The 25,370-nt window shown below is 45.2% G+C and overlaps 1 protein-coding gene across 14 annotated transcripts in view; it reads left to right on the top strand.

Annotated features, from left to right (window-relative positions):
• The first annotated feature begins 10,568 nt into the window (after positions 1–10,568).
• LOC109885437 (protein MTSS 1-like) overlaps positions 10,569–25,370 on the top strand; it is a 113,200-nt gene continuing 98,398 nt past the window's right edge. For 3 of the 14 annotated variants that reach the window (XM_031811852.1, XM_031811851.1, XM_031811844.1), the window contains exons 1-3: positions 10,575–11,162; positions 16,688–16,749; positions 25,264–25,337. In XM_031811852.1, the coding sequence (XP_031667712.1) occupies positions 11,091–11,162; positions 16,688–16,749; positions 25,264–25,337 (208 nt within the window). In that variant the 5' untranslated portion in view covers positions 10,575–11,090. Of the gene's footprint in view, positions 11,163–16,687; positions 16,750–25,263; positions 25,338–25,370 lie in introns of all 14 variants that reach the window. The other 11 variants (XM_031811846.1, XM_031811845.1, XM_031811842.1 and 8 more) reach the window with 6 other exon arrangements.

The following is a 25,370-nucleotide window of genomic DNA, read 5'->3' as shown; positions in this document are numbered from 1 at the left end:
GGGAGAGAGAGGGAAGTATACTACAGTAATGGTTTGTATGGTCTGTTTGCTGGGTTAGAGAGGGAAGTGTACTACAGTAATGGTTTGTATGGTCTGTTTGCTGGGAGAGAGAGGGAAGTATACTACAGTAATGGTTTGTATGGTCTGTTTGCTGGGTTAGAGAGGGAAGTGTACTACAGTAATGGTTTGTATGGTCTGTTTGCTGGGTTAGAGAGGGAAGTATACTACAGTAATGGTTTGTATGGTCTGTTTGCTGGGTTAGAGAGGGAAGTATACTACAGTACTGGTTTGTATGGTCTGTTTGCTGGGTTAGAGAGGGAAGTATACTACAGTAATGGTTTGTATGGTCTGTTTGCTGGGAGAGAGAGGGAAGTATACTACAGTAATGGTTTGTATGGTCTGTTTGCTGGGAGAGAGAGGGAAGTATACTACAGTAATGGTTTGTATGGTCTGTTTGCTGGGAGAGAGAGGGAAGTATACTACAGTAATGGTTTGTATGGTCTGTTTGCTGGGAGAGAGAGGGAAGTATACTACAGTAATGGTTTGTATGGTCTGTTTGCTGGGAGAGAGAGGGAAGTATACTACAGTAATGGTTTGTATGGTCTGTTTGCTGGGAGAGAGAGGGAAGTATACTACAGTAATGGTTTGTATGGTCTGTTTGCTGGGAGAGAGAGGGAAGTATACTACAGTAATGGTTTGTATGGTCTGTTTGCTGGGTTAGAGAGGGAAGTATACTACAGTAATGGTGTGTATGGTCTGTTTGCTGGGTTAGAGAGGGAAGTATACTACAGTAATGGTGTGTATGGTCTGTTTGCTGGGAGAGAGAGGGAAGTATACTACAGTAATGGTTTGTATGGTCTGTTTGCTGGGTTAGAGAGGGAAGTATACTACAGTAATGGTGTGTATGGTCTGTTTGCTGGGTGAGAGAGGGAAGTATACTACAGTAATGGTTTGTATGGTCTGTTTGCTGGGTTAGAGAGGGAAGTACACTACAGTAATGGTGTGTATGGTCTGTTTGCTGGGAGAGAGAGGGAAGTATACTACAGTAATGGTGTGTATGGTCTGTTTGCTGGGAGAGAGAGGGAAGTATACTACAGTAATGGTTTGTATGGTCTGTTTGCTGGGTTAGAGAGGGAAGTATACTACAGTAATGGTGTGTATGGTCTGTTTGCTGGGTGAGAGAGGGAAGTATACTACAGTAATGGTTTGTATGGTCTGTTTGCTGGGTTAGAGAGGGAAGTATACTACAGTAATGGTGTGTATGGTCTGTTTGCTGGGTTAGAGAGGGAAGTATACTACAGTAATGGTGTGTATGGTCTGTTTGCTGGGTTAGAGAGGGAAGTATACTACAGTAATGGTGTGTATGGTCTGTTTGCTGGGTTAGAGAGGGAAGTATACTACAGTAATGGTGTGTATGGTCTGTTTGCTGGGTTAGAGAGGGAAGTATACTACAGTAATGGTTTGTATGGTCTGTTTGCTGGGTTAGAGAGGGAAGTATACTACAGTAATGGTTTGTATGGTCTGTTTGCTGGGAGAGAGAGGGAAGTATACTACAGTAATGGTGTGTATGGTCTGTTTGCTGGGTTAGAGAGGGAAGTATACTACAGTAATGGTGTGTATGGTCTGTTTGCTGGGAGAGAGAGGGAAGTATACTACAGTAATGGTGTGTATGGTCTGTTTGCTGGGAGAGAGAGCGAAGTATACTACAGTAATGGTTTGTATGGTCTGTTTGCTGGGTTAGAGAGGGAAGTATACTACAGTAATGGTGTGTATGGTCTGTTTGCTGGGTTAGAGAGGGAAGTATACTACAGTAATGGTTTGTATGGTCTGTTTGCTGGGTTAGAGAGGGAAGTATACTACAGTAATGGTTTGTATGGTCTGTTTGCTGGGTTAGAGAGGGAAGTATACTACAGTAATGGTGTGTATGGTCTGTTTGCTGGGTTAGAGAGGGAAGTATACTACAGTAATGGTGTGTATGGTCTGTTTGCTGGGTTAGAGAGGGAAGTATACTACAGTAATGGTGTGTATGGTCTGTTTGCTGGGTTAGAGAGGGAAGTATACTACAGTAATGGTGTGTATGGTCTGTTTGCTGGGAGATAGAGGGAAGTATACTACAGTAATGGTTTGTATGGTCTGTTTGCTGGGTTAGAGAGGGAAGTATACTACAGTAATGGTTTGTATGGTCTGTTTGCTGGGTTAGAGAGGGAAGTATACTACAGTAATGGTTTGTATGGTCTGTTTGCTGGGTTAGAGAGGGAAGTATACTACAGTAATGGTTTGTATGGTCTGTTTGCTGGGTTAGAGAGGGAAGTGTACTACAGTAATGGTGTGTATGGTCTGTTTGCTGGGTTAGAGAGGGAAGTATACTACAGTAATGGTGTGTATGGTCTGTTTGCTGGGTTAGAGAGGGAAGTATACTACAGTAATGGTGTGTATGGTCTGTTTGCTGGGTTAGAGAGGGAAGTATACTACAGTAATGGTGTGTATGGTCTGTTTGCTGGGTTAGAGAGGGAATTATACTACAGTAATGGTGTGTATGGTCTGTTTGCTGGGTTAGAGAGGGAAGTATACTACAGTAATGGTGTGTATGGTCTGTTTGCTGGGTTAGAGAGGGAAGTATACTACAGTAATGGTGTGTATGGTCTGTTTGCTGGGTTAGAGAGGGAAGTATACTACAGTAATGGTGTGTATGGTCTGTTTGCTGGGTTAGAGAGGGAAGTATACTACAGTAATGGTGTGTATGGTCTGTTTGCTGGGTTAGAGAGGGAAGTATACTACAGTAATGGTTTGTATGGTCTGTTTGCTGGGTTAGAGAGGGAAGTATACTACAGTAATGGTGTGTGTGGTCTGTTTGCTGGGAGAGAGAGGGAAGTATACTACAGTAATGGTGTGTATGGTCTGTTTGCTGGGTTAGAGAGGGAAGTATACTACAGTAATGGTGTGTATGGTCTGTTTGCTGGGTTAGAGAGGGAAGTGTACTACAGTAATGGTTTGTATGGTCTGTTTGCTGGGTTAGAGAGGGAAGTATACTACAGTAATGGTGTGTATGGTCTGTTTGCTGGGTTAGAGAGGGAAGTGTACTACAGTAATGGTTTGTATGGTCTGTTTGCTGGGTTAGAGAGGGAAGTATACTACAGTAATGGTGTGTATGGTCTGTTTGCTGGGTTAGAGAGGGAAGTATACTACAGTAATGGTGTGTATGGTCTGTTTGCTGGGTTAGAGAGGGAAGTATACTACAGTAATGGTGTGTATGGTCTGTTTGCTGGGTTAGAGAGGGAAGTATACTACAGTAATGGTGTGTATGGTCTGTTTGCTGGGTTAGAGAGGGAAGTATACTACAGTAATGGTGTGTATGGTCTGTTTGCTGGGTTAGAGAGGGAAGTATACTACAGTAATGGTGTGTATGGTCTGTTTGCTGGGTTAGAGAGGGAAGTATACTACAGTAATGGTGTGTATGGTCTGTTTGCTGGGTTAGAGAGGGAAGTATACTACAGTAATGGTGTGTATGGTCTGTTTGCTGGGTTAGAGAGGGAAGTATACTACAGTAGTGGTGTGTATGGTCTGTTTGCTGGGTTAGAGAGGGAAGTATACTACAGTAATGGTTTGTATGGTCTGTTTGCTGGGTTAGAGAGGGAAGTATACTACAGTAATGGTGTGTATGGTCTGTTTGCTGGGAGAGAGAGGGAAGTATACTACAGTAATGGTTTGTATGGTCTGTTTGCTGGGAGAGAGAGGGAAGTATACTACAGTAATGGTGTGTATGGTCTGTTTGCTGGGTTAGAGAGGGAAGTATACTACAGTAATGGTGTGTATGGTCTGTTTGCTGGGTTAGAGAGGGAAGTATACTACAGTAATGGTGTGTATGGTCTGTTTGCTGGGTTAGAGAGGGAAGTATACTACAGTAATGGTGTGTATGGTCTGTTTGCTGGGTTAGAGAGGGAAGTATACTACAGTAATGGTGTGATTGTGGTAAACTAACTGGTTATCTAAAACTAGAACTCCTTGAAAACATTCCAGCTGTATTCAGATCCATCAATGGACAGATGAGAGAGTCCTTATGTAAATGTTGTGTAGGGGAGTGGCTCGTAGGGCTTTGGTCAAAAGTAGTGCACTATATAGGGAATAGGGTTCCATTTGGTCCTGGTCTAAAGTAGTGCACTATATAGGGAATATGGTTCCATTTGGTCCTGGTCTAAAGTAGTGCACTATATAGGGAATAGGGTTCCATTTGGTCCTGGTCTAAAGTAGTGCACTATATAGGGAATATGGTTCCATTTGGTCCTGGTCTAAAGTAGTGCACTATATAGGGAATAGGGTTCCATTTGGTCCTGGTCTAAAGTAGTGCACTATATATAGGGAATAGGGTTCCATTTGGAACGTAGGTGTAATGAAGTGACAGCAGCTTGTGCTCCAGTTGAGAGTTTAGGTCACCATAGAAACCCATTCATTCATTCAGGAGTGGTTGGGTGGGTGGGATATCTCAATCAGCGTCCACCTGACAGAACAAACATGGTTTAGTCATCAACATCTGGTGTGTTTCCGTACATCGCCGGTATACAGAAAGGAAACGACAAACTGCTATGGTACAAAACAGATACATTCACTTTATTTTCTGTTTCGTGACAGGAAACTACATCTTGGGGGATTTCCTGTATAAAGCAGCTGATAAAACCATGCGCTGATCTAATTGGATTAAAAAAAATCAAATTTAAAAAACACTTGACAGGAAGTTCATTGGATGTTGGAGAAAAACTCAATATTGTGTCAGATGCTGTCTTTATGTTACTTGACAAAACGCTCAGAATGCATATAGAATCTCAAGGCCATCAGAATGTTACACAGCCATCACTAACACAGAGAGGCAGCTGCCTACATACAGACTCATCGGCCACTTTAATAAATGGATCACTAGTCACTTTAATAATGCCACTTTAATAGTGTTTACATATCTTGCACGACTCATCTCATATGTATATATTGTATTTTATACCGTCTATTGTATCTTGCCTGTGCTGCTCTGTCATTGCTCATCCATATATTTATATGTACATATTCTTATTCCTTTCCTTTACATAGATTTGTGTGTATTAGGTAGTTGTTGTGGAATTCTTAGATTACTTGTTAGATATTACTGCACAGTCGGAAGTAGCAGCACAAGCATTTCACTACACTCGCAATATCTGCTACCCATGTGTATGTGACCAATACATTATGATTTGATTTGATTTGAATGGTTTAGTTTAGTTGATGAGGAGCAACATTAGCCGCTGTACATGCAGAAGCCCTTCCTGTGGTCCACAAATAGAACTGAACAGAAATACAAAAAAAGTTCACACTTTTTTAGCTGAGCTCTGAAACTAAAATGTGTGATAATTATCAACATAGTTACCCCCCTAGAGGAGGACCAGCTACCCCCCTAGAGGAGGACCAGCTACCCCCCTAGAGGAGGACCAGTTACCCCCCTAGAGGAGGACCAGCTACCCCCCTAGAGGAGGACCAGCTACCTCCCTAGAGGAGGACCAGCTACCCCCTAGAGGAGGACCAGCTACCCCCTAGAGGAGGACCAGCTACCCCCCTAGAGGAGGACCAGCTACCCCCCTAGAGGAGGACCAGCTACCTCCCTAGAGGAGGACCAGCTACCCCCCTAGAGGAGGACCAGCTACCCCCCTAGAGGAGGACCAGCTACCTCCCTAGAGGAGAACCAGCTACCCCCATAGAGGAGGACCAGCTACCCCCCTAGAGGAGGACCAGCTACCCCCTAGAGGAGGACCAGCTACCCCCCTAGAGGAGGACCAGCTACCCCCCTAGAGGAGGACCAGCTACCTCCCTAGAGGAGGACCAGCTACCCCCCTAGAGGAGGACCAGCTACCCCCCTAGAGGAGGACCAGCTACCCCCCTAGAGGAGGACCAGCTACCCCCCTAGAGGAGGACCAGCTACCTCCCTAGAGGAGGACCAGCTACCCCCCTAGAGGAGGACCAGCTACCCCCCTAGAGGAGGACCAGCTACCCCCCTAGAGGAGGCTCTCTGTCTCAGTCTACTCTCTGTCTCAGTCTATACGGACAAGCCTACTCTCTGTCTCAGTCTAGACGGACAAGCCTACTCTCTGTCTCAGTCTAGACGGACAAGCCTACTCTCTGTCTCAGTCTAGACGGACAAGCCTACTCTCTGTCTCAGTCTAGACGGACAAGTCTACTCTCTGTCTCAGTCTCGACAGACAAGCCTACTCTCTGTCTCAGTTTAGACGGACAAGCCTGCTATCTGTCTCAGTCTAGACAGACAAGCCTGCTCTCTGTCTCAGTCTACTCTCTGTCTCAGTCTATACGGACAAGCCTACTCTCTGTCTCAGTCTACTCTCTGTCTCAGTCTACTCTCTGTTTCAGTCAACTCTCTGTCTCAGTCTCGACAGACAAGACTGCTATCTGTCTCAGTCTTTGACGGACAAGCCTACTCTCTGTCTCAGTCTAGACGGACAAGCCTACTCTCTCTCTCAGTCTAGATGGACAAGCCTACTCTCTGTCTCAGTCTAGACGGACAAGCCTACTCTCTGTCTCAGTCTCGACAGACAAGCCTACTCTCTGTCTCAGTCTAGACAGACAAGCCTGCTGTCTGTCTCAGTCTAGACGGACAAGCCTACTCTCTTTCTCAGTCTAGACAGACAAGCCTCCTATCTGTCTCTGTCTAGACAGACAAGCATACTCTCTGTCTCAGTCTAGACAGACAAGCCTGCTCTCTGTCTCAGTCTACTCTCTGTCTCAGTCTATACGGACAAGCCTACTCTCTGTCTCAGTCTACTCTCTGTCTCAGTCTACTCTCTGTTTCAGTCAACTCTCTGTCTCAGTCTCGACAGACAAGACTGCTATCTGTCTCAGTCTAGACGGACAAGCCTACTCTCTGTCTCAGTCTAGACGGACAAGCCTGCTGTCTGTCTCAGTCTAGACGGACAAGCCTACTCTCTGTCTCAGTCTAGACGGACAAGCCTACTCTCTGTCTCAGTCTAGACGGACAAGCCTACTCTCTGTCTCAGTCTAGACGGACAAGCCTACTCTCTGTCTCAGTCTAGACGGACAAGCCTGCTGTCTGTCTCAGTCTAGACGGACAAGCCTACACTCTGTCTCAGTCTAGACGGACAAGCCTGCTGTCTGTCTCAGTCTAGACGGACAAGCCTACACTCTGTCTCAGTCTAGACAGACAAGCCTCCTATCTGTCTCTGTCTAGACAGACAAGCCTACTCTCTGTCTCAGTCTATACGGACAAGCCTACTCTCTGTCTCAGTCTACTCTCTGTCTCAGTCTACTCTCTGTTTCAGTCAACTCTCTGTCTCAGTCTCGACAGACAAGACTGCTATCTGTCTCAGTCTTTGACGGACAAGCCTACTCTCTGTCTCAGTCTAGACGGACAAGCCTACTCTCTCTCTCAGTCTAGATGGACAAGCCTACTCTCTGTCTCAGTCTAGACGGACAAGCCTACTCTCTGTCTCAGTCTAGACGGACAAGCCTACTCTCTGTCTCAGTCTAGATGGACAAGCCTACTCTCTGTCTCAGTCTAGACGGACAAGCCTACTCTCTGTCTCAGTCTCGACAGACAAGCCTACTCTCTGTCTCAGTTTAGACGGACAAGCCTGCTATCTGTCTCAGTCTAGACAGACAAGCCTGCTCTCTGTCTCAGTCTACTCTCTGTCTCAGTCTATACGGACAAGCCTACTCTCTGTCTCAGTCTATACGGACAAGCCTACTCTCTGGCTCAGTCTACTCTCTGTCTCAGTCTAGACAGACAAGCCTGCTATCTGTCTCAGTCTAGACGGACAAGCCTACTCTCTGTCTCAGTCTAGACGGATAAGCCTACTCTCTGTCTCAGTCTAGACGGACAAGCCTACTCTCTGTCTCAGTCTAGACGGACAAGCCTACTCTCTGTCTCAGTCTAGACGGACAGGCCTACTCTCTGTCTCAGTCTAGACGGACAAGCCTACTCTCTGTCTCAGTCTAGACGGACAAGCCTACTCTCTGTCTCAGTCTAGACAGACAAGCCTGCTGTCTGTCTCAGTCTAGACGGACAAGCCTACTCTCTGTCTCAGTCTAGACAGACAAGCCTCCTATCTGTCTCTGTCTAGACAGACAAGCCTACTCTCTGTCTCAGTCTAGACAGACAAGCCTGCTCTCTGTCTCAGTCTACTCTCTGTCTCAGTCTATACGGACAAGCCTACTCTCTGTCTCAGTCTACTCTCTGTCTCAGTCTACTCTCTGTTTCAGTCAACTCTCTGTCTCAGTCTCGACAGACAAGACTGCTATCTGTCTCAGTCTTTGACGGACAAGCCTACTCTCTGTCTCAGTCTAGACGGACAAGCCTACTCTCTGTCTCAGTCTAGACGGACAAGCCTACTCTCTGTCTCAGTCTAGACGGACAAGCCTACTCTCTGTCTCAGTCTAGACGGACAAGCTAACTGCTTCTGGTTTCCATGAATAGGTCTACATCGCCTGCTCTTTGGAGGTGGACGGTCTAATAGACGACTGGTTTAGTTTGACCTGTGTAATCCATGTTGTATACATAGAAAAGTCACAGTATGTAGCCTAAACGTTTCGTGTAATATGAGACATGTTCTAAATGGGATCCTTGGGATGTCCCAACTCTGACGTCACCCCGTTGAAGTTGATATTTAAAAGGGTTAAGGGTTATTAAGGTGTTGATGTAGTTGTGTCCAAATACCAAAGGTTATGGTTAAGGTTAGGTAAGGGTAGAGTAGGGGTTACGGTTAGGATTTATGGTATGTATGTCCCAAGGATCCCAACTTGCACTAAGGGTTATTAAGGTGTTGATGTAGTTGTGTCCTTGAGCTGTTCTTGTCTAATAATGTTCTGTATGATGTCATGTTTCATGTTCTGTGTTGGACCCCAGGAAGAGTAGCTGCTGCTTTCTCAACAGCTAATTGGGAATCCTAATAACATACCAAATACCAAAGGTTATGGTTAAGGTTAGGTAAGGGTAGAATAGGATAGGGGTTACGGTTAGGATTTATGGTATGTATGTCCCAAGGATCCCAACTTGCACTTGTGACGAGTCCATTTTCAAAGTCTAGGGAGACATCTGTTGGTGAAGGGAGACAAGCACTCGTTTTATGTGTCTGAAATGAGCCCGTCCAGACAAACCATTAGTCTTGGGGGTAACCTCATGCTTTGCAAAATGTTTGTCCTCATTTTTACCCCAATGCCTACACATTTGTACTCTTTGTCCCACTTTTATATTGTATTCCAAATGCAGGTGAAATTGTGTTTCCAACCACCTCACGGGTTATGCATGTGTTGGCCACTAGATGTCGCTAGACCCCTTCAAATCTGAACAATGAGCCTTTGCTCAGGACCACACGTTTGTTAATGTTGTTGTTAAATAGTATTTTGTCACATGGCCCAGAATACAACCCAATGATGCCGAGTTAAACAAAATAATATTGACACACGGCAAAGACAAATAAAATACGCAAGAGTGAAGCTAAATTTGTTCTTAACTGACTTGCCTAGTTAAATAAAGGTAAAATAAAAAAATTATTGCCTTTATTTATCATATGGCTCTGACTTGGTGTACAGGGAGAATACTGTAAGAATGGCCCATGTTCTGAATTCTGTCGCTGTACATTTCAAAAGTGTTGAACAAATACTTCTATTGACTACATCCATCCCGGCTCGCTCATTAAGGTCTTTATCGAAATTACCGATTGCCTCTTATCCGCTCATTGTCCCCTTATGCCATAGTTTGTACATGTCAATTGTCAATAGAAACCACATTTGTTTAAGCAAATCAGCCATATTAGCTATGTTATTATTTCCTTCAGGAAAAGTACAGATACTCAAAAAAACGACTTAAGTAGTACTTTAAAGTATTTTTACTTAAGAACTATACACCACTGTATGTCACCGTTATAGTGCAATTAATGTATTGTGTAGTGTTGTGTAGTGGCTTTGCTGGCATAAATAAAATAAAAATTAAATAGTTTACCTCACCAATATTTACATGCTAAAATCGCCACTGCTGTGAACTCGTGGGGGAAAAACGAGCTCCGAGTGGCAAAAATCCATTTGACGTCATGATTTGACCTCTTATTTTTCCGAGTTCACAGTTGTTTTGAACGCGGCAGTAGTGTACAGTATGTGAATGTGTGTAGTAGGTTTTGTTTGAGAGTGTCAGTGTAGTTAGTGTGTGTGAGTATAGTGTTTTTGTAGATTTACATGAACAATTTTGTTGCTAAACCGGAAATAATATTCTCTACCGTTTTAAATAGCAGTTATGATGAGTTGAGAAAGATAGAAATCAGTCAGTAGTTCCTTTTATAAACTATCTCGAGCAAAAAGGCAAGAAGCCAACACACGCGTCAAAGCCAGGAGGGGGGTGCAATTTCGCTATTCGGGTATGCGCTCTGTACCTTTAGGGAAGATGGTATACTCCTCGCGTCCTCTCTGCGCTCCCGTCGTCTCCTTCTCAAAACCCATTGGATGAGAAAGTCAGAGGTCCCGCCCCTCTTACCTTCTCCTCCAATGGGCTTTGAGAAGGAGACGAGGAGAGAGCAGAGAGGACGCGAGGAGTATGTTTGAATTGAGATCTTCGCATAGTCTCCAGACTCGACCAGCTGAAATTGCATTGTAATACATTGAGCTTCTGAGACGGAGCTGTTGTTGGAATGTGCTTGAGTAGATCATTTTGTTGTTTACGTTGAATATCCAAAGACTATCGGATCTATATCTATACATGTTGTATTAAATACGTTTCGGGAATTGTGTCATTTGGAGAATCATGGACCGTGAGTGGAGAAGCGATTGGGTTTTAAATCTCGTCAGCGACTATTCTTCTCTCAGTCTCACCTCTTGTCCGAGAGCTTTTGACTGAGCCGATCCAGCTATATAGGCTGGAGCGGGTTTTGATTAGTTTCTGCATCAAGTCAAGCTATTTTCCACTCGTTGGGTGAATAGTTAACTAAAGCGAAATTATTTGTATTCAAATAGCCGAGGATTTGTATTCAAAGAGCCCGAGGTTTCTTTCAACTCTTAAGTTCAGGAGCTGTCCAGCTTGACCGTCAGACTGACCAGTTACTCAGTTGTCCAGAAAAATGGAGTCTGTTATTGAGAAGGAATGCAGTGCACTGGGGGGACTTTTCCAGAGTGTGATAGGCGACATGAAAGTAAGTCAAACCTATCCCGTTCTGAATCATTGTTTTTATAAAAGTGTACATTAGATAGATAGCTAATAGCTACTTATCTAACTCCATATTAACTCATTCAGTAACCTGTGCTGTAGGAATGGCCACTAAGGTTAGCTAATAGCTAAGTAGATAACGTTAACTGGCTGTCTGTTATTTTTTGACACTTGTTTCAGATAATGACAAGGCATGCATCATCATCATGTCATGGCTAGCTGCTTGCTTTCTCTTCAGGCCGAACTGAGAGCTATGAAGCCAAATGACTGAAGTTTATGGAGGCAAACAAAAATACTAGATCGGGGTTATCCATGGATGAGGCTTGGGTGTTTTCTTCCCATGTCAAATGCACTGTTATGCTATAACATCTATATTTTTCACCTCTGAATCTATTGTTGCTGTGGGTATCTAGGTTATTGTTCAGCAGGAGGTCTCTCTGCCTTCAAGGCTCTTGAAATATTAATCGGCTACTGATGCTAAGGAGCTGTGTGTGTTTGTATGGGTGTGTGTTTCGTTCTCTCTTTCTCTATCTCTCTCTTTCTCTCTCTCTCTTTCTCTCTTTCTCTCTCTCTCTTTCTCTCCCCTCTCTTTCTCTCTCTTTCTTTCTCTCTCTTTCTTTCTCTCTCTTTCTTTCTCTCTCTTTCTTTCTCTCTCTTTCTTTCTCTTTCTTTCTCTCTTTCTTTCTCTCTCTCTTTCTCTCTCTCTCTCTCTCTCTCCCTTACTCTCTCTGTCTCTCTCTCTCTTTCTTTCTCTCTCTCTCTTTCTTTCTCTCTTTCTATCTCTCTCTCTCTATCTCTCTCTCTCTCTCTCTCTTACTCTCTCTGTCTCCTGTGTTATGGCGGTATAGTGTTACACAGGGTGACATTCCTAAGGTCACTAATGCTACAAATCATTTTCAGACACAGCATCCTTACTTATCTTCTCCTCGGCCTCCCGGATGGCAGCGTAGTCTGACTATTACACTACTCAACTCCAATCACATTTTATTGGTCACCTACACGTGTTTAGCAGATGTTATTGCGGGTGTAGCGAAATGCTTGTGCTTCTAGCTCCGACAGTGCAGTAATATCTAACAGTTTCACAACATATACCCAAAATACAGGTACATCTAAGTAAGGAATGGATTAAGGATATCTATACACATATGTCAGAGCAGCATTGGACTAGGATACAGTGACATAGTATAGAATACAGTATATACACATGAGATGGGTGATGCTATATTTACACACAATTAAAGTGACTAAGATACCGTAGAATAGTATAGAGTACAGTTTACACATATGAGATGAGTATTGCAAGATACAGAGACATTATTAAAGTGGCCAGTGATTCCTAATCTCTGTCTATAGGCAGCAGTCTCTGATGTGCTGGAGATGACTGTTTAACAGTCAGTGGTGTAGTATGGAATAGAATACAGTATATACATATGAAATGGGTGATGCAATATGTAAACACAATTTAAAAGTGACTAATATACCGTAGAATAGTTTATAGAAGACAGTTTATACATATGAGATGAGTAATGCTGGATACAGAACATTATTCAAGTGGCTAGTGTTTCATTTCCTTAAAGTGACCAGTGATTCCTAATCTATGTCTATAGGCAGCCGCCTCTGATGTGCTGGAAATTACTGTTTAGCTCTGGTGACCTTGAGATAGAAGCTGTTTTTTAGTCACTCGGTCCCTGCTATGATGCACCTGTACTGACCTCGCCTTCTGGATTATAGCGGGGCAAACAGGCAGTGGTTTGGGTGGTTGTCCTTGATGATCTTTTTGGCCTTCCTGTGGCATCGGGTGGTTGTTGTCCTTGATGATCTTTTTGGCCTTCCTGTGGCATCGGGTGGTTGTTGTCCTTGATGATCTTTTTGGCCTTCCTGTGGAATCGGGTGGTTGTTGTCCTTGATGATCTTTTTGGCCTTCCTGTGGCATCGGGTGCTGTAGGTGTCCAGGAGGGCGGAAAGTTTTCCCGCAGTAATGCGCTGGGCAGACCGCACCACCCTCTGGAGAGCCCTGCGGTTGTGGGCGGTGCAGTTTCCGTACCAGGCGGTGATACAGCCCAGTAATGCGCTGGGCAGACCGCACCACCCTCCGGAGAGCTTTGCGGTTGTGGGCGGTGCAGTTGCCGTACCAGGCGGTGATACAGCTCGACAGGATGCTCTCAATTGTGCATCTGTAAACGTTTGCGAGGTTTTTAGGTGTTAAGCCTAAGCCTCCTGAGGTTGAAAAGGTGCTGTTGAGGGCCTCCCGGGTGGCGCAGTGGTAGCAGTAGCTGTGCCACCAGAGACTCTGGGTTCGCGCCCAGGCTCTGTCGCAACCGGCCGCGACCGGGAGGTCCGTGGTGCGACGCACAATTGGCCTAGCGTCGTCCGGGTTAGGGAGGGTTTGGCCGGTAGGGATATCCTTGTCTCATCGCGCACTAGCGACTCCTGTGGCGGGCCGGGCGCAGTGCACGCTAACCAAGGTAGCCAGCTGCACGGTGTTTCCTCCGACACATTGGTGCGGCTGGCTTCTGGGTTGGATGCGCACTGTGTTAAGAAGCAGTGCGGCTTGGTTGGGTCGCGTTTCGGAGGACACATGAAAAGAAAGAAGAGGTGCTGTTGCGCCTCCTTCACCACACTGTCTGTGTGGGTGGACCATTTCAGTTGGTCAGTGATGTGTACGCTGAGGAACATGAAGTTTTCCACCACCTTTTCCACTGCGGTCCCACTGATGTGGATAGGGGGGTGTTCCCTCTGCTGTTTCCTGAAGTCCACGATCATCTCCTTAGTTTTGTTGACGTTGAGTGAGAGGATATTTTCCTGACACCACACTCCCAGAGCCCTCACCTCCTCCCTGTAGGCTGTCTCGTTGTTGGTAATCAAGCCTACTACTGTTGTGTCGTCTGCAAACTTGATGATTGAGTTGGAGGCGTGATTGGCCACGCAGTCATAGGTGAACAGGGAGTACAGGAAAAGGCTGAGCACGCACCCTTGTCGGGCCTCAGTGTTGAGGATCAGCAGAGTGGAGGTGATGTTTTCTACCTTCACCACCTGGGGGCGGCCCGTCAGGAAGTCCAGGACCCAGTTGCACAGGGTGGGGTTCAGACCCAGGGCCTCGAGCTTGATGATGAGCTTGGAGGATACTATGGTGTTGAATGCTGAGCTGTAGTCAATGAACAGCATTCTCACATAGGTATTCCTCTTGTCCAGATGGGTTAGGGCAGTGTGCAGTGTGGTGGCGATTGCATCGTCTGTGGACCTATTAGGGCGGTAAGCAAATTGAAGTGTGTCTAGGGTGTCAGGTAGGGTAGAGGTGATATGATCCTTGACTAGTCTCTCAAAGCACTTCGTGAGTGATAGTCATTTAGTTCAATTACCTTTGCTTTCTTAGGTACAGGGGTAATGGTGGCCATCTTGAAGCATGTGGGGACAACAGACTGGGAGAGATTGACTATATCTGTGAAACACACCAGCCAGCTGGTCTGCGCATGCTCTGAGGACGCGGCTAGGAATGCCGTCTGGGCCGGCAGCCTTGCGAGGGTTAACCCGTTTGAATGTCTTACTCATGTTGGCCACGTAGGAGGAGGTGGGGGGGTGCAGTCCTTGGTAGCGGTCCGCTTCGGTGGCACTGTATTATCCTCAAAGCGAGCGAAGAAGGTGTTCAGGCTGTCCGGGTGGCAAGACGTCGGTGTCCGCGACGTGGCTGGTTTTCCTTTTATAATCAGTGAGTGTCTGTAGACCCTGCTGCATACGTCTCGTGTCTGAGCCGTTGAACTGGGACTCATCTTTGTCCCTATAGCGACGTTTAGTCTGCTTGACTGCTTTGCAGAGGGAATAACTCCACTGTGTGTTTTCTTCCATATTCCCAGTCTTGCCCTGGTTAAATGCGGTGGTTCGGGTTTTCAGTTTTGCGCGAATGCTCCCATCTCTCCACGGTTTCTGATTGGGTTAGGTTTTAATAGTCACAGTGGGTACCACATCTCCTATGCACTTCCTGATAAACTCATTCACCGTATCGGTATATGTGTTGATATTATTTTCTGAAGCTACTCTGAACATATCCCAGTCCGCGTGATCAAAACTCTGAACATATCCCAGTCCGCGTGATCAAAACTCTGAACATATCCCAGTCCGCGTGATCAAAACTCTGAACATATCCCAGTCTGCGTGATCAAAACCATCTTGAAACGTCGATTCCAATTGGTCAGTCCAGCGTTGAATAGTCCTCAAGACAGGTGCTTCCTGTTTGAGTTTCTGCCTATAGGAGGGGAGGAGCAAGATGGAATCGTGGTCAGATTTGCCGAATGGAGGGTGGGGGAGGGCCCTTCATTACTGTGTGTTCATTACTGCCTGTTTATTACTGTGTGTTTATTACTGTGTTCATTACTGTGTGTTTATTACTGTGTGTTCATTACTGTGTGTTCATTACTGTGTGTTCATTACTGTGTGTTTATTAATGTGTGTTCATTACTGTGTGTTCATTACTGTGTGTTCATTACTGTGTGTTTATTACTGTGTGTTCATTACTGTGTGTTTATTAATGTGTGTTCATTACTGTGTGTTCATTACTGTGTGTTTATTACTGTGTGTTTATTAATGTGTGTTCATTACTGTGTGTTCATTACTGTGTGTTTATTACTGTGTGTTTATTACTGTGTGTTTATTAATGTGTGTTCTTTACTGTGTGTTCATTACTGTGTGTTTATTACTGTGTGTTCATTACTGTGTGTTTATTACTGTGTGTTTATTACTGTGTGTTTATTACTGTGTGTTTATTACTGTGTGTTTATTACTGTGTGTTTATTACTGTGTGTTCATTACTGTGTGTTCATTACTGTGTGCTCATTACTGTGTGTTTATTACTGTGTGCTCATTACTGTGTGTTTATTACTGTGTGTTCATTACTGTGTGTTCATTACTGTGTGTTTATTAATGTGTGTTTATTAATGTGTGTTCATTACTGTGTGTTCATTACTGCGTGTTCATTACTGCGTGTTCATTACTGTGTGTTCCTTACTGTGTGTTCCTTACTGTGTGTTCCTTACTGTGTGTTCATTACTGTGTGTTCCTTACTGTGTGTTCATTACTGTGTGCTCATTACTGTGTGCTTATTACTGTGTGTTCATTACTGTGTGTTCCTTACTGTGTGTTCATTACTGTGTGTTCCTTACTGTGTGTTCATTACTGTGTGCTCATTACTGTGTGCTTATTACTGTGTGTTCATTACTGTGTGCTCATTACTGTGTGTTCATTACTGTGTGTTCATTACTGTGTGTTCCTTACTGTGTGTTCATTAAGGTGTGTTCACAAAATATAATCAATATAAAGTCTAATAGGTTAGTCCATCGTCACTTTGATGAGCAGGTCTGGCTTGGAAAATAGCATTTTTTTTTTTACCTCAATGGGACGACCAAGTGTTTTTTCTGTGTGTGTGTTTTGTTATCATGTTGTTTTGTGTTTCTGACAGATGTTTTGCTCAGGGAAAACAAGATGTTCTGATATTCCTGTACTTTGTGTTTGTTTCCACAGAACAGCTACCCCATCTGGGAAGACTTTATCAGCAAGGCTGGGAAACTACAATCTCAACTCAGGTGAGTCATCATTATTACCACAGGTAGACCCTTAGACCACAGTCAGGACCATCTCATTATTACCACATGTATAGACCCTTAGACCACAGTCAGGACCATCTCATTATTACCACAGGTAGACCCTTAGACCACAGTCAGGACCATCTCATTATTACCACATGTATAGACCCTTAGACCACAGTCAGGACCATCTCATTATTACCACATGTATAGACCCTTAGACCACAGTCAGGACCATCTCATTATTACCACATGTATAGACCCTTAGACCACAGTCAGGACCATCTCATTATTACCACAGGTAGACCCTTAGACCACAGTCATGACCATCTCATTATTACCACAGGTAGACCCTTAGACCACAGTCAGGACCATCTCATTATTACCACAGGTATAGACCCTTAGACCACAGTCAGGACCACCTCATTATTACCATAGGTATAGACCCTTAATAAGTGTCATGCTGTAGGATAAGTCCTAGAAAAGAGCTGTCCAATAAGTGTCCATCGTTATTGGTTCCGCCCCAACCTCCAACCTCTACCCACCTATCTGAGATCTGTAGGGCAGCAGTGGTTGAGCTACGGTGTAGTTGCTAATAGTGTAGGTTCTAGGCCTAGTTCTACTCCATGGTTCTCTGTGCTGAGCCTGTGAGTCTGAGTTTTGAGGGGTTGCTGAAGGATTGCCTCACCTAGGCCTAAACCCCCTGACCCCCATACCAGACACTGAGGTGCAGGTCTCTGTGATATTTGCTGTGTCTGGTTGGAACTGTAGTGCAGCTGTGGCTGTAACAGGATGGATGTCCTCCCGAGTAGTGCAGCGGTCTAACACGGAACCCACACCGGCTGCGCGTGTGCGCCATCGTGCATAAATGTATTTTGTCCCCCCACACCAAACGCGATCACGACACGCAGGTTAAAATATCAAAACAAACTCTGAACCAATTACATTAATTTGGAGACAGGTCGAAAAAGCATTAAACATTTATGGCAATTTAGCTAGCTAGCGTGCACTTGCTAGCTAATTTGTCCTATTTAACTAGCTTGCTGTTGCTAGATAATTTGTCCTGGGATATTAACATTGAGTTGTTATTTTACCTGAAATGCACAAGGTCCTCGACTCCAACAATTAATCCACACATAAAACGGTCAACAGAATCGTTTCTAGTCATCTCTCCTCCTTCCAGGCCTTTTCTTCTCTTGACTTTATGTTGCGATTGGCGACTTTCATAAATTAGGTGCATAACCGCCACTGACCTCGTTCGTCTTTCAGTTACCCACGTGGGTATAACCAATGAGGAGATTGCACGTGGGTACCTGCTTCTATAAACCAATGAGGAAATGGGAGAGGCAGGACTTGCAGCTCGATCTGCGTCAGAAATAGAACTGACTTCTATTTTAGCCCTTGGCAACACAGACGCTCGTTGGCGCGAGCAGCAATAATGGAATAATATAGATTTCTAAATGTATTTTGCAGCGCACGCGATGCGAGCGGTGTAGTCAGCCTGTTAGGAACTGCTTCGCTTGAGGCGTCACTACAGACCCGGGTTCGATCCCAGGCTGTGTCGTGACCGGGAGACCCATGAGGCGGCGCACAATTGGCTCATCGTCGTCCGGGTTAGGGAAGGGTTTGGCCGGCCGGGATTTCCTTGTCCCATTGCGCTCTAGTGACACATTGGTGCGGCTGGTTTCCGGGTTAAGGCGAGCAGTGTGTCAAGAAGCAGTGCGGCTTGGCAGTGATCTCTGTTGGGTAGAATCACCCAGTCTATTACCTCTACCCACCTCTCTGGTGATCTCTGTTGGGTATAATCACCCAGTCTAGCTACTACCTCTACCCACCTCTCTGGTGAGCTCTGTTGGGTAGAATCACCCAGTATAGCTACTACCTCTACCCACCTCTCTGGGGATCTCTGTTGGGTAGAATCACCCAGTCTAGCTACTACCTCTACCCACCTCTCTGGTGATCTCTGCTGGGTAGAATCACCCAGTCTACTACCTCTACCCACCTCTCTGGTGATCTCTGCTGGGTAGAATCACCCAGTCTACTACCTCTACCCACCTCTCTGGTGATCTCTGTTGGGTAGAATCACCCAGTCTAGCTACTACCTCTACCCACCTGTCTGGTGATCTCTGCTGGGTAGAATCACCCAGTCTACTACTTCTACCCATCTCTCTGGTGATCTCTGCTGGGTAGAATCACCCAGTCTACTACCTCTACCCACCTCTCTGGTGATCTCTGTTGGGTAGAATCACCCAGTCTAGCTACTACCTCTACCCACCTGTCTGGTGAGCTCTGTTGGGTAGAATCACCCAGTCTAGCTACTACCTCTACCCACCTCTCTGGGGATCTCTGTTGGGTAGAATCACCCAGTCTAGCTACTACCTCTACCCACCTCTCTGGTGATCTCTGCTGGGTAGAATCACCCAGTCTACTACCTCTACCCACCTCTCTGGAGATCTCTGATGGGTAGAATCACCCAGTCTACTACCTCTACCCACGTCTCTGGTGATCTCTGTTGGGTAGAATCACCCAGTCTAGCTACTACCTCTACCCACCTCTCTGGTGATCTCTGCTGGGTAGAATCACCCAGTCTACTACCTCTACCCATCTCTCTGGTGATCTCTGCTGGGTAGAATCACCCAGTCTATTACCTCTACCCACCTCTCTGGTGATCTCTGTTGGGTAGAATCACCCAGTCTAGCTACTACCTCTACCCACCTCTCTGGTGATCTCTGCTGGGTAGAATCACCCAGTCTACTACCTCTACCCACCTATCTGGTGATCTCTGTTGGGTAGAATCACCCAGTCTATTACCTCTACCCACCTCTCTGGTGATCTCTGTTGGGTAGAATCACCCAGTCTAGCTACTACCTCTACCCACCTCTCTGGTGAGCTCTGTTGGGTAGAATCACCCAGTCTAGCTACTACCTCTACCCACCTCTCTGGGGATCTCTGTTGGGTAGAATCACCCAGTCTACTACCTCTACCCACGTCTCTGGTGATCTCTGTTGGGTAGAATCACCCAGTCTAGCTACTACCTCTACCCACCTCTCTGGTGATCTATGCTGGGTAGAATCACCCAGTCTACTACCTCTACCCACCTATCTGGTGATCTCTGTTGGGTAGAATCACCCAGTCTATTACCTCTACCCACCTCTCTGGTGATCTCTGTTGGGTAGAATCACCCAGTCTAGCTACTACCTCTACCCACCTCTCTGGTGATCTCTGCTGGGTAGAATCACCCAGTCTACTACCTCTACCCACCTCTCTGGAGATCTCTGCTGGGTAGAATCACCCAGTCTACTACCTCTACCCACGTCTCTGGTGATCTCTGTTGGGTAGAATCACCCAGTCTAGCTACTACCTCTACCCACCTCTCTGGTGATCTATGCTGGGTAGAATCACCCAGTCTACTACCTCTACCCATCTCTCTGGTGATCTCTGCTGGGTAGAATCACCCAGTCTACTACCTCTACCCACCTCTCTGGTGATCTCTGCTGGGTAGAATCACCCAGTCTAGCTACTACCTCTACCCACCTCTCTGGTGAGCTCTGTTGGGTAGAATCACCCAGTCTAGCTACTACCTCTACCCATCTCTCTGGTGATCTCTGCTGGGTAGAATCACCCAGTCTACTACCTCTACCCACCTCTCTGGTGATCTCTGCTGGGTAGAATCACCCAGTCTAATACCTCTACCCACCTGTCTGGTGATCTATGCTGGGTAGAATGACCCAGTCTAGCTACTACCTCTACCCACCTCTCTGGTGATCTCTGCTGGGTAGAATCACCCAGTCTACTACCTCTACCCACCTCTCTGGTGATCTCTGCTGGGTAGAATCACCCAGTCTAGCTACTACCTCTACCCACCTCTCTGGTGATCTCTGCTGGGTAGAATCACCCAGTCTAGCTACTACCTCTACCCACCTCTCTGGTGATCTCTGCTGGGTAGAATCACCCAGTCTAGCTACTACCTCTACCCACCTCTCTGGTGATCTCTGCTGGGTAGAATCACCCAGTCTAGCTACTACCTCTACCCACCTCTCTGGTGATCTCTGCTGGGTAGAATCACCCAGTCTACTACCTCTACCCACCTCTCTGGTGATCTCTGCTGGGTAGAATCACCCAGTCTACTACCTCTACCCACCTCTCTGGTGATCTCTGCTGGGTAGAATCACCCAGTCTACTACCTCTACCCACCTCTCTGGTGAGCTCTGCTGGGTAAAACAGGCTGAATGTCAGTATGTCTTACTCTGTAATAATGTTAGGGTAGGGTTAAGTGCTCTGTCATTTAGCTGTCCTCTTCCACACTGCCTTCTAGGAAGTTATCTAATTATAGTTTTTAAATCCAATCGTTTCTTTTTTTGTAGCAAAATGTTTGTTTTTATAACTTCCCCCAACATAATGTTTCAGATAATATTTGGTTGTTGTGTATTACTGTGTAATCACAAGATGTGTACGTCCCAAATTGCATTCTATTCCCTATATAGTGCACAGTAGTATCCAACAGAGACTAACACAACCAGAGGTTTCCCCTGTAGTGGTTCTCCTCTCCCTTTAAATAGAATGGAATGTGCTTGTGGAGAGTGTGCGTCTGTATGTCTTTTTGTGTGTGTGTGTGTGTGTGTGTATTTTTCCGCCAGAGACTAACAACACACCCTTGTGTGTAGTGGTTAGCTCCAACCCGCTACAACACAGTCTGTGGTAATACCATTACAGGTTGACAAGGACAGTGTTGTTCATTCCTGGTCAAACGGATGTTAGTCATTTCATATCAGACGTATACCTTTTGAGTTGATAAAGAATTCTGTTGTTCTGGGACAGACTCTACATCCCAAATGGCACCCTATTCCCTATATAGGGCACTACTTTAAAAAAAAAGTAGTGCCCTATATACAGTTGAAGTCGGAAGTTTGCATAAACTTAGCTTGGAGTCATTAAAACTCGTTTTTCAACCACTCCACAAATTTCTTGTTAACAAACTATAGTTTTGTCAAGTCGGTTAGGACATCTACTTTGTGTATGACACAAGTCATTTTTCCAACAATTGTTTACAGACAGATTATTTCACTTATAATTCACTGTATCACAATTCCAGTTGGTCAGAAGTTTACAAACACTAAGTTGACTGTGCCTTTAAACAGTTTGGAAAATTCTGGAAAATTATTTTATTTTTTATTTTTTTTATTTCACCTTTATTTAACCAGGTAGGCTAGTTGAGAACACCTTTATTTAACCAGGTAGGCTAGTTGAGAACACCTTTATTTAACCAGGTAGGCTAGTTGAGAACACCTTTATTTAACCAGGTAGGCTAGTTGAGAACACCTTTATTTAACCAGGTAGGCTAGTTGAGAACACCTTTATTTAACCAGGTAGGCTAGTTGAGAACACCTTTATTTAACCAGGTAGGCTAGTTGAGAACACCTTTATTTAACCAGGTAGGCTAGTTGAGAACAAGTTCTCATTTGCAACTGCGACCTGGCCAAGATAAAGCATAGCAGTGTGAGCATACAACAAAGAGTTACACATGGAGTAAACAATTAACAAGTCAATAACACAGTAGAAAACGAAGGGGGGGTCTATATACAATGTGTGCAAAAGGCATGAGGAGGTAGGCAAATAATTACAATTTTGCAGATTAACACTGGAGTGATAAAAGATCAGATGGTCATGTACAGGTAGAGATATTGGTGTGCAGAAGAGCAGAAAAGTAAATAAATAAAAACAGTACGGGGATGAGGTAGGTGAAAAGGGTGGGCTATTTACCAATAAAATGATGTCATGGCTCTAGAAGCTTCTGATAGACCTCATTTGAGTCAATTGGAGGAGTACCTGTGGATGTATTTCAAGGCCTACCTTCAAACTCAGTGCCTCTTTGCTTGACATCATGGGAAAATCAAAAGAAATCAGCCAAGACCTCAGAAAAAAAATTGTAGACCTCCGCAAGTCTGGTTCATCCTTGGGAGCAATTTCCAAATGCCTGAAGGTACCACGTTCATCTGTACAAACAATAGTTCGCAAGTATAAACACCATGTGACCACGCAGCCGTCATACCACACAGGAAGGAGACGCATTCTGTCTCCTGGAGATGAATGTACTTTTGTGCAAAAAGTGCAAATCAATCCTAGAACAACAGCAAAGGACCTTGTGAAGATGCTGACTGAAACAGGTACAAAAGTATTTATATCCACAGTAAAATGAGTCCTATATCGACATAACCTGAAAGGACACTCAGCAAGGAAGAAGCCACTGCTCCAAAACCACCATAAAAAAGCCAGACTACGGTTTGCAACTGCACATGGGGACAAAGATCATACTTTTTGGATAAATGTCCTCTGGTCTGATGAAACAAAAATATAACTGTTTGGCCATAATGACTATCGTTATGTTTGGAGGAAAAAGGGGGAGGCTTGCAAGCCGAAGAACACCATCCCAACCGTGAAGCACGGAGGTGGCAGCATCATGTTGTGGGGTTTGCTTTGCTGCAGGAGGGACTGGTGCACTTCACAAAATAGATGGCACATTGAGGGAGGAAAATTATGTGGATATGGAAGCAACATCTCAAGACATCAGTCAGGAAGTGAAAGCTTGGTCGCAAATGGGTCTTCCAAATGGACAATGACCCCAAGCATACTTCCAAAGTTATGGCAAAATGGCTTTAGGACAACAAAGTCAAGGTTGTCCTTATTGGAGTGGCCATCACAAAGCCCTGACCTCAATCCCATAGAACATTTGTGGGCAGAACTGAAAAAGCGTGTGCGAGCAAGGAGGTCTACAAACCTGACTCAGTTACACTCCTGACAGAGCTGGTGCATGTAAACTTCTGACCCACTGGGAATGTGATGAAAAAAATTAAAGCTGAAATAAATCGTTCTCTCTACTATTATTCTGACATTTCACATTCTTAAAATAAAGTGGTGATCCTAACGGACCTAAGACAGGGAATGTTTTCAAGGATTAAATGTCAGGAATTGTGAAAAAACTGAGTTTAAATGTATTTGGCTAAGGTGTATGTAAACTTCCGACTACATCTGTAGGAAAGAGGTTGACATTTGGCCCGTACATTCTGTAACAGGACAGTCAATATGGCCACTTCTCCATGGCCTCTGTGTAGACTATGTTGTCCAACCACACTGATCTAGTGTGGGGCCCTGGTCAAAACAAGTGGACTTAATGTAGGGGATCAGTTGCCATTTAGAACACCATTGTACTTGAACTTATGTTTTATGACCAAGCAGAGCTGCGTAAGTCCTCGGCACGCTAAGATGACACGCAGAAACCAGTGTTTTACAGATCTCCGTCACCTACTGTCACTGTTATCATCAGCTAAGCTCTAGGCATGCCTTACTGGTCTGACAGACACATGTGTTTACAAATCTACGTCAACTACAGTCACCATGACTACTGGCATTGTTCTCAGTGTTCCAGAGGTGTGTTCGTGTGTAAGTGTGTTTGCATAGTGCACGGTTTCTGGCTTTGTTTGCGTCACATAGCCTGGAGACTGATAGTACTCCCATCCCATGTAGATGTAATCCAAGACCAGTTAACAATCGTGTGTGTGTGTGTGTGTGCGTCACAGAGAAACTACTGCTGATATCCAAGACGACTCGTTGACAGCCCTGCCTAGGTCTGACTAGCACTGACCCTGAGATCTGAATCACGTGACGTACCTCAGCAGTCAAAGAACAGGGACTCTGATGAGCTACCTAGATTTCAGACGGCTCCTTTCCGCACACTGCAGCCAGACAAGACATTCCAAACATTTCAACAGCCTCGCCATTCAGACTTATAGTTCTACTGTGATGAAAAGCTGAACGCTGTAGACCCTGTCTCTGCCTGTTATCACGGTCATTAAGGGTCATTAACAGAGATGTTAAAGTGAGGCTCGTGGCCAGACAGACGGAGAGGAAACACATTCTTATTGTCTTGTTGTGAATGAACGTCAGCTAACAGTATAGGCCTAATAACGCTATAATAACTAGCAGCCCCTGGCCATTTCCCTTGAAACAACAGTAGATCTCAGATAGAGATAGCTAACGGCTTCAACCAGGCCCAACAGTAGATCTCAGATAGAGATAGCTCAAGGCTTCAACCAGGCCCAACAGTAGATCTCAGATAGAGATGACTCAAGGCTTCAACCAGGCCCAACAGTAGATCTCAGATAGAGATAACTCAAGGCTTCAACCAGGCCCAACAGTAGATCTCAGATAGAGATGGCTCAAGGCTTCAACCAGGCCCAACAGTAGATCTCAGATAGAGATAACTCAAGGCTTCAACCAGGCCCAACAGTAGATCTCAGATAGAGATGGCTCAAGGCTTCAACCAGGCCCAACAGTATTTGCTTCCCAAATTCCCTGAAAGGGAACTACTTTTGTATCGTACTGCACCATAGGGAATAAGGGCGCTGTTTGGGACGCTACCCATGGCTAATCATGTGCCCGGTCGGTTGGTCGGTACATGTGTGTTCACTTCAGTTAAGAGCCAAAACGTGACCAGCTGGGTTCTGTTTCTGTTTCCAGGGCGACCGTGGTTGCAGCTGCAGCGTTCCTGGATGCCTTTCAGAAAGTGGCTGACCTGGCCACCAACACACGAGGTAGGACCATGTCCCCGTCCAGGGGTGAGGGGG

The sequence above is a fragment of the Oncorhynchus kisutch genome, unplaced genomic scaffold (genome assembly GCF_002021735.2).
Source record: "Oncorhynchus kisutch isolate 150728-3 unplaced genomic scaffold, Okis_V2 Okis02a-Okis13b_hom, whole genome shotgun sequence".
Classification (NCBI taxonomy): domain Eukaryota; kingdom Metazoa; phylum Chordata; class Actinopteri; order Salmoniformes; family Salmonidae; genus Oncorhynchus; species Oncorhynchus kisutch.
The sequence above is the reverse complement of the archived record's forward strand: the minus strand, read 5'-3'. Positions and strand labels throughout refer to the sequence as shown.